The sequence below is a fragment of the Eumetopias jubatus genome, unplaced genomic scaffold (genome assembly GCF_037043125.1).
Source record: "Eumetopias jubatus isolate StellerSeaLion01/CBP00866 unplaced genomic scaffold, mEumJub1_p1.0 scaffold_13, whole genome shotgun sequence".
In the NCBI taxonomy this organism is placed as follows: domain Eukaryota; kingdom Metazoa; phylum Chordata; class Mammalia; order Carnivora; family Otariidae; genus Eumetopias; species Eumetopias jubatus.
In genome coordinates, this window is record NW_028274819.1 from 58141544 (window position 1) to 58157414 (window position 15871).

At 57.5% G+C, this 15871-nt stretch overlaps 1 protein-coding gene across 5 annotated transcripts in view; it reads left to right on the plus strand.

The window, feature by feature from the left end:
• Positions 1-15267, plus strand: part of CAPN5 (calpain 5) — a 51222-nt gene extending 35955 nt beyond the window's left edge. For 4 of the 5 annotated variants that reach the window (XM_028116047.2, XM_028116046.2, XM_028116045.2 and 1 more), the window contains 11 exons: positions 2292-2500; positions 5485-5677; positions 6466-6659; positions 7320-7397; positions 7903-8098; positions 8726-8848; positions 9753-9938; positions 10057-10253; positions 11164-11279; positions 11847-11983; positions 12762-15267. In XM_028116047.2, the coding sequence (XP_027971848.1) occupies positions 2292-2500; positions 5485-5677; positions 6466-6659; positions 7320-7397; positions 7903-8098; positions 8726-8848; positions 9753-9938; positions 10057-10253; positions 11164-11279; positions 11847-11983; positions 12762-12944 (1812 nt within the window). In that variant the 3' untranslated portion in view covers positions 12945-15267. The remainder of the gene's footprint in view (positions 1-2291; positions 2501-5484; positions 5678-6465; positions 6660-7319; positions 7398-7902; positions 8099-8725; positions 8849-9752; positions 9939-10056; positions 10254-11163; positions 11280-11846; positions 11984-12761) is intronic. The other variant, XM_028116050.2, reaches the window with a different exon arrangement.
• The last annotated feature ends 604 nt before the right edge of the window (positions 15268-15871 follow it).

The window sequence follows — 15871 nt, forward strand, 5'->3', positions numbered from 1 at the left end:
TTGCTGGGTTCCAGATGGTGTGCTGGGCCCTGAAGCCTTGAGTGTGAATCCTACCTTGCTCACCGGTCCTCATGGGCAACATCGGGCCCGCAACTTCCTACGGTATTGCCCCGAAAGGTGGTGGGAATGGCCAGGGGCGGCCGAGCGAAGAGCCTGGTCTGTGCCTGGCCACAGGCAGGCCCCGCTACTGGCACTGTGGCCCCTCTCACGGTGCTTGGCATTTTCATTTGCTTGGTCTCCAGTGTCTCACAGGGACCATTTTTCTTTGCCCAACGTCCCTGTTGATGGTAGCAAGTGTGTAAACAAAAGAAGCCTTCTTAATGAGTGTGGGGATTGGGGAATGGCTTTTGGCTGAAGTATCTTGCGCAGGCTGGTCTGGGCTTTGGGATTTACGGCCTCCTGATGCATCTCTGGCTCCTCCGCCTGGATGCCTGGGTGCCCACCCCCATCCCTGAGGGCAGTTTTCTTCCAGAAGGAGCTGTCCATGGTCCCAGTGGGGTCAGCCCTCCCTTGCTCCCAGGCTGGGGAGGGCCAGCAAGTCACCCTGACTCTAGGGTGAGGGGCTTTCCCTTGTCTGCCCGCCTCCTGCTGCCCAGATTTGCCTAGTCTGCTTGGAAGTGGCTGCTGGCCCTGCGGGTCGGGCTCACCGCTCCCTTCTCTCCACACTCCCCATGCTCCCCATGTCAGCCTCAGCATTTGCCTCTTGAACCAGACTAGGGACTTCCTGGGGGCAGGGACCGTGGCTGATTCACCTGGGTCCTAAGTGTCAGCACAGGCCCAGTACGGAGCGGTCTGCAGGTCACAAGTCTGAATTCTGGCTTCAAACCCAGGTCTGCCTGACTCCACAGTGTGTGTTTTCTAGCTGTGTGACCCTGGGCAATTTGCTTGCCCTCTCTGAGCTTTAGGGGTATTTAGCTGTAAAGGAGGGATGGATGATAGTAATCTATGCACAGGGTTATTGTGCGAATTAAACTGAGATAAGCCCTGGCGGTTATAGGCATGGCACCTGGCCTGTCCCAGATGTTCCATAAAGTAATATGTAAAAATCAATGCTTGTGAATTTTAACACCTGTTTATCGAGCACCCTCTCTGGGCCAGGCCCTGGACTAGGTGCCAGGCATACAGCAATGACCAGGCCCGATGTATCCCTGACCTCAGAGAGCTAACGTTCCAGTGATAATAACAGAATTGAACTGAGTGACACACACTTGTTTAATTATATTGCGGTAATGGTCCCCGAGAAGTGCCAGGGGCCGTGAGTCGGACAGATGGGGGTCCTGGCCTGGTCTGAAGAGTCAAGGAGGGCTTCCTGGAGGAGGAGGTGGACCCTAAAGGGCAAGTGAGAATCAGCTGGATGAAGAGGAGAAGGAAGACGAACCATGAGAGACTATGGACTCTGAAAAATAAACTGAGGGTTCTAGAGGGGAGGGGGTGGGGGGAGGGGTTAGCCTGGTGATGGGTATTCAAGAGGGCACGTATTCAATGGAGCACTGGGTGTTATAGGCAAACAATGAATCATGGAACACTACATCGAAAACTAATGATGTAATGTATGGTGATTAACATAACAATAAAAAATTATTAAAAAAAAAAAAGAGGAGAAGGAAGAGCAGGTGCAAAAAGTTCTTGAGCGGAGAAAGCCCAGAGCAGGGAGCAGGGGCCGAGGGAGGTAGAAAAGCTGTCCCGGCAGTTGGTGGCGGGGCAGCGCACATTAAGGGTTTGGACTCACTTCCCAGGGAAGTGACATGATTGGAAAGATCACTGTGCTGCTGTGTGGGGAGAGGGCACGTGTGGCGGCTGATGCTGTCACAGTGTTCTGGGGCCAGGAGGTGGGGGCTGCCCAGGTTGGTGCCAGGCGACAGCCGGGAGATGGATTTTAGCAGAATGTAGGAGCTCAGATGGGCCTGATGGGATGGGGCGAGGGAGAGGGAGGGGCCGGTGTGGCTGCCAGCTTCGGACTCGGGCTGGACTGGGTGGCGGCAGCACCATGCGCCAGATGGGACCTGGGAGGAATGCGAGGATGCAGAGGGAGGCCCGAGGAAGGGGGCGGGAGGCTCAGAGAGCCTTAGAGGGACAGTTGGCCAGAGCCTACGCCTAACCACTGCAGAGGAGGGAAGCTGAGGCCCAGAGATGAGAAGCGTGCGCCCTAGTCCCGCGCTCATTCATGGCAGCGATGGGGGTGGAACCCAGTACTCCTTTCCGTTCTGATCCCCTGGAGGCAGGTGCCCCCGTGTGCTCGGGAAGCCGGGTGTGACCCTCACTGTGTACCTGTCCTGTCGCCTCCCACCCAGGTCATCCCAGACTGGAAGGAGCAGGAATGGGAGCCCGAGAAACCCAGTGCCTATGCGGGCATCTTCCACTTCCACTTCTGGCGCTTTGGGGAGTGGGTGGATGTGGTCATTGATGACCGGCTGCCCACAGTCAACAACCAGCTCATCTACTGCCACTCCAGCTCCCGCAACGAGTTCTGGTGTGCCCTGGTGGAGAAGGCCTATGCCAAGTAGGTGCCGGTGGTGGGCCAGCGGGTGGGGGCGGGGGGCCAGCTCCTTGCAGCTGCTCCTGCAGCCAGCGCTCCCGGCTCGGAGAGGCGAGGGGCTCTTCCGAGTCACACAGCGTGCTCGGAGCCTGGGAACCCACCCAGGGCGTGGTGGGGGGAGACCTGGACTGACAGTCTGGTACCTGGTGTCCCGTTCTTAAAACCAACCCACACAGACAGGAATGGTTTCTCCTTGTTCTACCTGAGAGGGCAGAGCCAGCACTCACATCCGGGTCGCTGGTTTTTTCCCACAGATCCAAGCTGCCAAGCCCTCCCTGGCAGCCTGGCTGGGATGTGGTATCTCAGAGCCTGGGCTGGTTGTGAAGGGTGGGCCCTCCCTGCCCGTTGGGCTCCCGTTCGTCCACTCATCCATCTCTACCTGACTGACTGTCCATCTGTTCTGTCTCCACCGACCCCTCCTCCTGCTCTGTGTCGGACCCTGGGTTCCCAGCACGGGCCCGAGCAAGGGTTTGCTGAACTGTGGAGGGCTTTGGGGCAGAGTGACCTGCTCAGGCCCCTGCAGGTCAGGGGCAGACCTGGGGCAGGAGGGCCAGTGGGGTTGGAGCCCAGCCCACCAGCTCCGTGGGAACCTCTCCCTGGTTCCGCCTCCCAGGCCCATCTGTTGCTTTCCTTGGACTGTGTGTGTGTGTGTGTGTGTGTGTGTGTGTGTGTGTGTGTGAGAGAGAGAGAGAGAGAGAGAGAGAGAGAGAGAAAGGAAAACGAAAGACACCAACTTTCAACATCAAAAACAAATTCAAGAAAGCACAACATTGACAGATTCCGTTTTCAGTCCAAAGAAAGCAAAACTCGCCCCCTGGTGGTCACTGAGTCTCCCCGGTCCCAGCTGCAGGCCCCTCTCCCTTTCCAGGAGAGCCCCCCAGTAGCCCCTTCTGCTCTAGTCTCTATGCATCTGCCTATTCCAGCTCGATCATATAAGTGGAATCGTACAGTATTTCCCCTTTCGTGTCTGGCTTATTTCTCGTAGCGTGATGTTCTTGGTGCTGATTTATGTTGTAGCATATCAGCGTGTCCTTCTTGTTTAGAGCGGCACAGAATTCCATTGCATGGATATGCCATATTTTGTTTCTCCATTCATCTGTCGATGGACTTGGGTCGTTTCCACCTTGGGCTATGGCGAATGTACTGCTGTGAACCTTGGTGTGCAAGTATCCGTTCGAGTCTCTGCTCTTAGTTCTTTGGAATATATACCTGGGAGTGAATTGCTGGATCTTATGGCAGTTCTATGTGTAAATTTTTGAGTGGCCACCGGCCTGTGTTCCACAGCAGCTGCACTATTTACGCTTGCTTGCTTTTTCATTTATTTACTTTTAAAATTGTGAAATGAATGCATGTCTGTCATAGCAAATCCAGAAAACGTAGAAACCCAGGAAGAAGGTAATAAAAGTCGCCAGTACTCCTGCATATTCTTCCAGGCCTCTCTACTCCCCTTCTCTGTTTGGGGCCACCTGAGTTAACCAGGCTGCTCCTCTTCCGGAACCTTCACTCCCCTCCCCTCCAAGGCCCCGCCCCCCACTCCTGTCTCCCTCCCTTGTGCTCCCTGTGTCCTCTCCACACCCCCCCCACCACTTAGCAACTCTTCTAACATCTTTGATGGCTCTTTTTGTTCGTAGGTTACCTTGCAAAACCTGTGTTGCTGTTTTGTAGAACACTGCAAAAGATAGATCAGTCGGAGATTTTCATAGATAGGTGTAGATTTTCAATTTATGTAATCTGTTCTGTTACATATCCCATTCTGCTGCTGACGTTCACCTTCAGCACTGCCTTTAAGACCCCCAGCCTTTTCCTAACATTCATAGAAGAAGCCACAGTTGTGCCCCTAGCACCTGGTAGGTTGCACATAGTTGATGCTTAGTATTTTGTATTCTTTATTTTTAGTTATTTACTAGTCATCTCTACACCCAATGTGGGGCTTCCTGTGATTTATTATTTATTTATTTATTTATTTATTTTTAATTTTTAAAAAGATTTTATTTGAGAGAGAGAAAGAGAGCGTGCGTGCCAGTGTGCACAGGTGGGGGGAGCGGGAGACGGAGAAGGACAAGCAGACTCCCCGCTGAGCAGGCTTGATCCATGGGATCATGACCTGAGCCAAAGGCAGACACTGAACTGATTGAGACACCCAGGCGCCCCCCTTAATGTTTTTTAAATAAGTTATTGCATACTTTTATTTTTTGTTTTTTTCAAAAGGTTTATTTATTTATCTTTAGGGAGAGAGAGAGAGAGAGGGAGACAGAGTGTGTGTGACAGGGCAGGGGCAGGGAGAGGGAGAGAATCTTGAAGCAGACTCCCCACCGAGCACGGAGCCTGACACCGGGCATGATCACACAACCCCGAGATCATCACCTGAGCCGAAACCGAGTCGGATGCTCAACCAACTGAGCCATCCAGGCGCCCCGCATCCATTTTAAACATCACTGGAATCCAGCTGTATTGTTTTTTCAAACGTACCAAGCGAGCACTAGCATTTTCCTGCCATAGGAATTCCTTTATAAAGCTTCATTCAGCGTCCGTCTCATGTCCCAGAGCACAGATGCAGCGTTAATTTCTAAAGTCAATTCCTTGTTGTTAGACATTTAGGTGCTCTCTGGGTTTCTATTGTTATAAATAATGTGAATTCTTTATAATTGACGTTTGAAAAAATACATGAGCTTTTAACGCTTTTGAGAAGAATTGCTTGATTTCTGGACAGCTAATTTTGAGGACAGGCTGCTAGGGCGAAGGGGAATTTGGGTGATAAAATGGTGTGGTTCAGTGGTACAAGCATTGGCCTAGAGACATGGATTCCAGTGTTGGCTCTGCTGTGACCTGCTGTGTGACCTTAGCAGTGTGCTTGACCTCTCTGAGTCCCCAAAATCTCCCCTGTAAGGTGAGGGATTACGACTGGCTGGGGAGCGTGAGCTGGGAATTCTTTCCACATTGCTCCCCAGGCTGGCGGGCTGTTACCAGGCCCTGGATGGAGGCAACACGGCGGATGCGTTGGTGGACTTCACAGGAGGCGTTTCCGAGCCCATTGACCTGACTGAGGGCGGCTTCGCCAATGATGAGGCCAAGAGGAACCAGCTCTTTGAGCGTGTGTTGAAGGTGCACAGCCGGGGAGGCCTCATCAGTGCCTCCATCAAGGTGAGAACACAGAAGCAGCCCTCCCCTTTGCCAACCCTTCCTGGAGTGGGAGCTGGCTGTGGTGTCCCCGGCAGAGCCCCGGCTCAGACTGGCTCCTAAATCTGCACCCTCAGCCTGAGGGGAGCCGTTGGGGGGGTGCAGCTCTAACCTCTATGGTATGAAATGCTTTCCGGTTTGACCAGCATCCCCCCCTTTTATGGGCATCTTGTACTGGGGCAATGGGTGTCTGTGCCTGTGAGGGTCCCCTTTGTCGGGGTTTGAGGCATCACAAGCTACAAGGTGACCGGAAGGGGGGAGCGACCCCCTGCGGCTGGCACGGTCCCGAATGCTTCCAGAGGATTGTCTTACTTCATTGACTGCTCCTATTTCAGGTGGGGAAGTTGGGGCTCAGTGCAGACACCAATGGGGTGTTGATAGACCAGCCCTCTGGAAAAATGAAAAGCCCTGATTTGTAGCATTTGCTGATTTCTGTGGTGTAAATACTCCCAGCGTGTTGATTTCAAGCTAATGTTTTAACAGTTGCACGGTTGAGCCAGTGCCAGTGAACTCCAAAACACCCCTGGGCCAACCCCACTTTAGGTCCCTTCCTCGACCCCACACTGCTGCTCCCTGGGGGCTTTGCGAACACTGAGCTCAGTCCCTAACCGCTGCCTCTGCTTTTCGTGGGGCTGCCATGCCTTCCCCGTCCTATAGGGGGCGGTGTAGGCACACTACCCACCCCCACCCCTGCCCCTCCCACGGGAGCCTGACCGGGCTCTGCCTGTCTGGGCAACTGTGTCCTCCTGCAGGCAGTGACAGCAGCAGACATGGAGGCCCGCCTGGCGTGTGGCCTGGTGAAGGGCCATGCGTATGCCATCACTGACGTGCGCAAGGTGCGCCTGGGCCATGGCCTGCTGGCCTTCTTCAAGTCGGAGAAGCTGGACATGATCCGCCTGCGTAACCCCTGGGGCGAGCGGGAATGGAACGGGCCCTGGAGTGACACGTGAGGCCCAGGGATGCGAGTGTGGGCACAGGACAGACCCTGGCTGGGTGGGCCCCCGTGTGAGAGCTTGGGCAAGGACAAAGGTGGGCTCCCTGGAGGTGGTGGCTGGACCTTGAAGGATTTGGGAGGAGGATGACAGTAGATTTACCCTGCAGCGGGCGTGTGTGGGGGGGGTGGGGGGGTGGAGGGTGGATTCTGCAGGGCAAGGACCTGGAGGTGGGGATAGGCCGATTCCGGTAGGGGACAGAGAGCCCCGCCTGGTGGTGAGTGGGGAAGAAAGCAGGGAGGGAGGCCACCAGGGGTTAGAATGGGGGTGACTGCTCTGTGTTCAGCTTATGGTCCTGGTGAAGCTAGGACAGGAGCAGAACCAGGCCCCCAGTGAGGGAGCGCCCTCCCCTGAGGGTCATTCTGCCCTTGCCCCCCGCCTGTGGCTTTGTTCTCAGACCTCCGGCCCCTGGCAGGGAGGCAGCCCATGGTTACCTGTGCAAGTGGCAGACAGGCTTTTTGGAGAGGGGCTGGGCCTGGCCCTGGTGCCCCCAACTACACCCACACTGATGGAGGCCTGGTGCTGAGCTGGCCCTCATGCCTCCCTTGCCAGGGTGGCCCTGGTGGGGTCTCTCCTCTTATGCCCCCCCTTCCTTCCCCATGTCCACATTCCAGCTCGGAGGAGTGGCAGAAAGTGAGCAAGAGTGAGCGCGAAAAAATGGGTGTGACTGTGCAGGATGATGGGGAGTTCTGGTGAGTGTGCTCTTGCCCCGGGTGGGCATCTGGGGCTGGGGTGGGGGGTTCCTGTGGCAGGGAGCACTGGAAGGGGAGGCCGGAACCAGGGCTCGAGCAGATGCCCCACCATCAACTTGGTCTGTGGTCTTGGACAGGTCATGCCATCTCTGTGAAATGAGTCAGGCAGTAATGGGCCCATCATCCCCATGGTCCCTACTGCCAACCTCAGGGGACCCTGAGCAGCTGAGCTGCTCCAGCGCCCAGCTCCTATCCGCTGGAATTTGTACCACATGCTTTTATCGCTTTACTGAATTCCTACACTAACTGTGAGAGAGGCGGCTATTGTGCGATTCCTTCCCATCTTACACATCGGGAAATTGAGGCCAGAAGAGCTGTGAGGCGGCCAAGCACCGCCGCGTCCACACTCGCTCCCAGGGGTGGCGGCTCAGAGCACGCAGGGTGGGTGGGTGGGTGGGTGGGCCAGTCAGGGGACCTGGCCGGCTCAGCAGCCCGTCATGGCCAGGATGACCTTCGAGGACGTGTGCCGGTACTTCACTGACATCATCAAGTGCCGCTTGATCAATACATCTTACCTGAGCGTCCACAAGACGTGGGAGGAGGCCCGGCTGCGGGGCGCCTGGACGCGGCACGAGGACCCCCAGAAGAACCGCAGTGGCGGCTGCATCAATCACAAGGACACCTTCTTTCAGAACCCACAAGTGAGTGTGCTCAGGGACACCCCCAGCCTTTGCACCATCCTGCATGACCTTGGGTACCTCCCTGTCCCCCTGTGGGCTTCTGTGTGCCCGTTTAGTGGGGGGTGATGGGCATGTTCGAGGGGTCCTGGGTGACCTGCAGATGGTAAAGACAAGGAACCAAGGCTCTGAGGACTCACGGGTGTCTCATCCAGAGTTACTGGGATGCTTAGAGGGAGGCTGAGCCGAGGACTCGAACCCCTTGTTTCTACACCCACAGTGCTGCTCTTTCGAGAGGAGCTTGGCCAGGCTGGCTCTTCCTCAGGGAGGACATCTCTCCTGCAGTCTCCTTACTCATGACCCTGGCAGCTGTTTAGTTCTCATGTGTGGTGTGCCTTCCTTTGGCACCGACTGCATGCAGGCTCGGAGCTGAGCATCCATGATGTCACCGAGTCCCCCCGCCCTTCCCGCAGGGTGGGCATCACAGGCCTGGGTCACAGATGAGGGACCGAGGCCCAGAGAGGTGCCGTGACTCACCCGGGCTCTCACCGTTGAGCTGGGGCCTGCCTCCGGCCCAGCTTCTGGGAGCCAGCAAGCCCGTCTCTGGCACGGTCTTACCACAGTGTCTCCCTTCCTTGGCCATCCCTGCAGTACATCTTTGATGTCAAGAAGCCGGAAGATGAAGTGCTGATCTGCATCCAGCAGCGGCCGAAACAGTCTACCCGCCGGGATGGCAAGGGTGAAAATCTGGCCATTGGCTTTGACATCTACAAGGTGAGGCCAGCTGGGACCCCTGCTGTGGGTGAGGAGAGTGAGGGAGCTGGATTTTAGGCCACCTGGGCCTGGGGGAGAACACTCTAGAACACTCTGGTCACCGACCTCATCCCGCCCTCTGGCCGCAGTGGCTGATGCCGCGGGCCTGCTGTAGCGTGAGCCCTCTTTGGAACACCCACAGGGGGCCCGGCCTGCCTGGGATTGGCTGCCTGGGAGCTCTCAGCTTGATTTCTTCCCGTCCCGGACCCACAGGCTGTTTTGGTGGATGGGAAGGGGAACATTGCCGGTGGTCAGGCCACACTCTGGGAGGCCCCTGCTGCTCCCTCCCTCAGGGCTCTGGGTCCCCCTGAGTTGGAGGCCCTGCTGGGCCCTGGGAAGAAGCATCCTGGGCAGAGCCAGGCGGACTTACCCTGGCTGCTCCCACAGGCCTGGGGCCCGCGGCCCTCCTTACATTGCAACACCCGGGCTGTGACAGCACACATCGTAGCAGGACGCCACGGGCCCGCCAGACATCCAGAACCTCACGAGATCACATGGGTGCACTAGGCATGTGGGTGGAGCTGAGGCCCTGCGTTAGATGTGCTCGGTCATGTCATGACCGCCTGCGCATGTCCTCGTGTCGTGCTGGAGTGTCGTGACCTCACGTGATATGGCTGTAGCTTATCCTGGCACTCGTTCCAGGAGTTGGCTAGCATGTCCTGGCAGCTGGTGACGTCATTTCATGGACCTGGGCTGTCACGTGGGCAGACAGTGATGCTTGGTCCATCGTGAGTCAGAAACTCCCCGACGTTGTTACCAGGGGGTCCTGTTGTCCTCCTACTCCTAACAGCTCTGCTGAGATCTAATCCATGCACCGCACAGTTCACTCATTCAGACTGTACGGTGACTTTTAGTGTATTCGTAGAGTTGTGCGACCATCGCCACCATTTTCGAGCATTTTCGTCACCCCGAAAAGACACCTCGCCCCCTTCAGCTGCCACCACTTGGGCCCGTCCTCCTGCCCGGCCTGCCCGTGTCGCCCAGCCCCGGGCCTCGGGCAAGCACCCGTCTGCCCCTGTCTCTGCAGATTTGCCTTCTCTGGGCACTGCATGTACGTGGATTCTGTCGCGCCTTTCACGACGGTGCGGGAGTCAATGTGCGACGCGGCCAGGGGGCGGGGGCGCGCGGAGGGAGGCGTGCGTACAGCCCAGCCCCCGCTCTCCCCGCAGGTGGAGGAGAACCGCCAATACCGCATGCACAGCCTGCAGCACAGGGCCGCCAGCTCCATCTACATCAACTCACGCAGCGTCTTCCTGCGGACGGACCAGCCCGAGGGCCGCTTTGTCATCATCCCCACCACCTTCGAGCCGGGCCACACTGGCGAGTTCCTGCTTCGGGTCTTCACTGACGTGCCCTCCAACTGCCAGTGCGTGGGGGCTGCTCAGGGCTGGGATTGGGAGGCCCGAGTCCCATACCAGGCTGACCTGGAATCTGCAGCCCAGGGATGTTACGTATCTGCCCCAGGCACGGAGGCCAGCCCTCTGGCCTCCCTGGGCTGACTCTGGCACCCATGGCCTTCCTTCTCCTCCCTTCCCCTGCTCCTCTGTCCCAGCCTCTCTTGGCTACGTAAAGGGACGGTGTCTCATATGTGCACAGCACTTCACAGTTTACAAAGCTTTCACTCGTCTCATTTGCTCTTCCTGAACCCTAAGTGGGGGGCCTGACCCCTCATTTTACAGATCAGGGTTGGGGATCAAGGTTGGGGGCGGTTTCCAAGGTCATGACACCAGTGGTCGAGTTGGGCTAGGCAGACTGCTGGAGCCATGCCATCCCTGCTGGGGTGCAGACCCTGTGAGCCCCACACTGCCCTCCCACCGTGGCAGGCAGTCCCGATTCAGTGCTCCTTGCACCCACGGCACACCTGGAGGCAGCATGTATGGTGGGCTCAGTGGACCTGAGTCCTGCCAGTCCATGTTCCGCCTCTGTCCCACTTTGGGGCAAATCCCTTCTGGTGAGCCCAGTGCTTCGTAATCTGTAAAATGGGCATGGTAATAGTCACCTATCACCCAGGGCTTTGGGAGGATTACAAATAATGCCTGTAACATCCCAGCAGAGGGCTTGGCCCACAGCAGGTGCTCAGTAAATTGCTTTTCTCTCGGGGAGGATGAGGCACCCCTGAGAGAGAGCAGCAGGAAGCCCATGGCAGTTTGCCCAGGATGAACGATGTCTGGACTAAATACTGCTCCCCTCCCCTTCCCCCTTCTTGAATCCCCTCCCCTTCCATCTCCCTCGCCCCCTCCATCACCTCACCCCTCTCCCCCTCTGCCCCATCCCAGGGAGCTGCGCCTGGACGAGCCCCCCCGCTCCTGCTGGAGCTCCTTGTGCGGCTACCCCCAGCAGGTGACCCAGGTGCACGTCCTAGGGGCTGCTGGGCTCAAGGACTCCTCCACAGGTGAGCTCACCTGGGGAAAGCTCTGGGACCCACCTCACCGAGGAGGTACCCCACGCCCTCTCCCACTGCTTAGCAACAGACACCCAGCCTCTAGAGCTCTCCTGCCCTCCCTCCCTGGGTGAGCAAACCTTTCCTAACATCCACACTGGGCCCAGCCTTGGAATGAAACTGGGTGCCTAGAGAGGAATGGGCTCTGCCACCTGCTCTTGGGCAGCTTCTGGTGTAGGGGGACAGTCAGACACAGGGACAGACCGCTGGGAGGCACGGCTTAGGGAAGGCTTCCTGGAGGAGGTGGCCCTTCTCCAGGCTGAGGAAGCATTAAGATATGCTGGTGAAGTGGATTAGGGGAGAAAAATGCTCGGGGCAGGGGGAATAGCATGGAGGCCAGGGATGGCCAGCGTGCCCCCTCCTATCTCTGAAAGTTAGGAAGTGAGTCAGGCTCCCTTTTCCTGAATATGGGAACTCTGGCTTCTGCTTTGGTGAGGGGAACTCACCTCCCAGACATCTGTCCCTTTGGGTCCTGCCCCAGCCCCCACCATCACCCCATTGCCCATGCGATTTCTCTAGGGGCCAACTCTTATGTGATCATTAAGTGTGAGGGGGACAAAGTCCGCTCGGCCGTGCAGAAAGGTACCTCGACACCCGAGTACGACGTGAAAGGCATCTTCTACCGCAAGAAGCCAGGCCAGCCCATCACAGTCCAGGTGAGCCTGCCCCATCCCAAAGGCCCCTCCTGGGCCCCCTGCCTGACGCTTCCCCCCTCACAGGGGCTGGGCCCAAAAACAGTACGTGCTGGTTCCCACTCTGTCCCTGACCTGGTAGGGGCTCGGGAATTCTCTTACTGGCCCTTTCCCGTGCCCCGGAGTCTGTGAGGTGGGCGCGTTGGATTAGCTGGTGTGATTTAGGGACACAGCAGGGTCAGGCCAGGGACAGTGGTCATCTCTGCCAGTGGCTTGGGAGTTGCTCCTTAAATCGCTCTGGAGATGGGTCTACCTGGAGAGCTTGCACCAAGATGAGATGCCCTGTGGTGCGGGTGGCTGTTTCCCCAAGAGCGAGGGACCAGAAAGCCAGGGTCCTGGGCATGGGATGATTCTGGGCTCATTAGCAGGAAGTCTTCTGTCCCCCAGGCCCAGGACAGCTCCTCCCTGGCTGTGAAGCCACTATAGGATTTCCAAACTTTCCTAACACTGTGTCCCACTGGATCAAATCACAGACCCATAGATGTTGGGGCTGAAAGGACCCGTAGGGGCCATTGATCCAACCCTCGTATTGAAGATAGGGGAAGTCAGGGCAGCAGGGGTTTCACTTGTCCAGTGTCACCTAAGGTCAGCGGCAGAACTAATAACACACTTAACTGTACATGTGGAAGAGAGTTGGACAGATGGGAGGAAGCCTGAGGCTCCGGAAGGGGTACGGCCAGACCTATATTCCTGCTCTTAAAGTTGCCCCCCACCCCCCCCATGATCTGCTGTCTCCTCCCAGATCTGGAACCACCGAGTCCTGAAGGACGAATTCCTGGGCCAGGTGCACCTGAAGGCTGACCCCGATCACCTCCAGGCCCTGCACACTCTGCACCTCCGGGACCGCAACAGCCGGCAGCCTAGCGACCTGCCCGGCACTGTTGCTGTGCGCGTCTTCAGCAGCGTCTCCCTCATGGCTGTCTGACACCTGCCCACCTGCCTGGCCTCCACAGTTTTACCATCTGCATGTCCCCAGCCTGGCCAGGGACTAGCCTGGGAGCCAGGACGCTGGGGGCCTCTTCCCAGCTTTTCCACTGACTTGCTGGGTGACCTGGGGAGGCCTCTGCCCTTCTCAGGGCCTCAGTGTTCCCAGGCCCCCTGAAGCATTCCCTTCTCATGGAGGGGCCTTCCTCTGAGATTGACAGTAGCTCTCCTTCCCCCAACTGTCACCACTGCGAAGGGACTCTATCCGTTGAAAACATTTCCCCAAGGCCCTGCTGTCTGCAGACGGAGTGCCAAGATGCCACTTGTTTACACGCAATCTGCCACGTCCCCAAACCCCACTCTTGCCCCTTATGTCCTGGGCCCGCCCCTGTGAACCAGACCTTGCTTTCTCTGTCAGCGACACCTGGTTTGCTAGCCACCTTGAAAGGACTCTCAGCTCTTGCTGGGTTCCTGCTTGGGCTGGAGTCAGGAAGATGGGCAGGTGACATTTGTTCATTCTCTAATCCTGTCCGCTTGCCCATCCACTTATTTATTCAACAGAGATTTGCCAAATGAATGAACGATGCCCATGAGGCCCCCGGTGGTGCCAGGCACCTCCCTGCTGCTCTGGGAGACCCGGCGTCTGTCCTGGGCCTCACCCCTGCTCTCAGGTCCTCTCCAAGGCCAAAGCCCAGATGCCCAGGTGCCCAGATTCCCAGAGGAGTTATGGCCGCCATCTCACCCCAGGCTCTGATTTCATTCCTAGCCTCGGTGAGGGCCCCCAGTGGGATGGCGGCAGCGGTGGGGAGGAAGGGCATCTTCCTGCCTCTACTGCCTTCATGCCAGGAGGTGTGTGCCTGGTTTGGTGGGCCGGGAGGATGTGGGGAGGCCTGGGGACCTGAAGGCCCCCTTCTGCTGCAAGACCTGGGCTTTTCCCGGGAGGAGGGACCCTCGGGCGGTGGTCTCAGGCCCACGGGGCTCAGGTCACTTGTCGGGCTTGGCAGGAGACAGGTAAATCCATCACCTGACCAGAGGCCCCTCTCCCAACATTCCCCCCCAGAACGCAGCCAAAGAGGCTATGGCCTTCCTCTTGCTGCCTGGACCAAAATGTTCCTTTAGGCCTCAATGTTTTATATTCTTGATGTTTTACCAATTTTAACCAGGGGCTTTTAAAGGAAAACTGAAAGCCTGAACCCCTTTTTTCATCTTCCAACTCCAGTTCCTGCGGGCCTCTGATTTGATTTTGATTCTGCGGGGGGAGGGATGAGGAGAAGTCCTGCCTTCTCAGAGGAGGCCCACAGGGGGGTGAAGAAGAGGGTGTTTTCTACTTGGATGTATCGCTCCCTGGTCCCCCCGGGTTCTCGGTGAGTGTTGGCGCCATGACCTGCTTCGGTCCCTTCTGTGCCCTTCTCTGGCTCCAGACCAGGCGACGTAAATGAAAAGCCCAGTGGGTTCAAGAACAGGAATTCCTGTGGCCTTGCCGGGGATTCCTTCTGGGCACCTGAACGTTTGGCTCCTGAGCTGGCTGTTCGGTGCCGTGTCCCGGCTGAAGATGCTGGATTCTCGAGCTCCTCTCCTCCAACCGGGCTGGCTCTGCTCATGTGTCCTGGCGCCCAACGCGTAAGGGGCTAGCACCTGAATAACGAGAACAAGGGGATTCCTTCTCGAAAAGCTGGGACTTCCCCTCCAGAGCCTGGGCCTGGGCCTGGGCCAGGTCCACATGATCACGAGCAAGTCACTGAAACCTCCTGTGCCTCGATTTCCCTTCTGCGAAGTTTGTCGGCACTCTTACTAACAAGTGCTGAATAAGGGCAAAACCACACCCATCATGCATCTCTGTATGCGTGCACACTACATACCTGCGTGTAATCACCCCTCAGTGTCTTTTCCAAGTGAAGACTCCCGACTTGGGGTGGAGAGGTGAGGGCCAGGCAAGCCAGCTTGGGGCCTCTGGGGCCGACACCTGGGTCTTTGCTCAGCCATGCCCACCTGGGCTAGGGGGCAAACCAGGACCAACCGGCAGACCTGTGTGGGCTTCAGTCTGGGGACGGGGCACTGCCTCCTCCCTCTATCCACCCCCAAAAAACCAGGTTTGGCAGCCCTGCCCTTGCTTGCTGCCCCTGTGAGTGGGCCAGGCTGGCGTCTGGCTGTGCAAAGTTCCCTGGTCCCTGGGCAGGTGAGGATGGAGTTCTCAGAGTCCCCACTTGCCGCTGGGCAGGGCTTCTGGTCATACCGCCTGGATGTGGGCTTCACTCCCCTCGGCCAACCGTGGGGTTAGAGAGGAGACCTGTTCTGTTCTCAGAATAAACATTACCACAATCCCAGAGAGACTTTCTTGCATCTGTCTGTCTCTCTGGGGGTAAGGGACAATGGAGGGAATATTGCCAGCTGAGGCGGGGCCCTGCTGCTGGCCTGGTGCATCTGTGGGCAGAGGTCACGGGGATAATTCCATCATTCCTTCAGCTGGCCTTGTCCCAAGCCCCATCCTAGGCGCTGGGGATGCAGGGAACCAGCCAGTCCCATCTGTGGGGCAGTCCACACACTAGGGCTGGGGGAGGCCACTGGAAACACTCTGATCCTAACAAACACCCTGCAGGGAGTGACTGGAAAGGCAGCGTGGGTTTTGGGGGCTTCCAGCCTACCTGGGAGGGAAGGTCGATGCCCTAGTTCAAGGGGACAGTGGAAGGAGAGAGGCAGCCACAGGAAGAGGAGCTGAGTTTGTAGGGCACAGGCGGATGGAGAGAGGCCAGAGTGGAGGCAGTTGGGGGCAAGATGCTGGCAGCTCCAGCCAGGAAGCTGGGGGGTAGGGGCCGGGGAGAACTAGTGGACAGATTTTGGAGGTCGAATGGACGGAACTCAGGGATGACGGGGTGGGGAGTGAGGGAAATGAATGAAGGCCAATTCGTAGGTTTCTCGACAGGCCCGTGA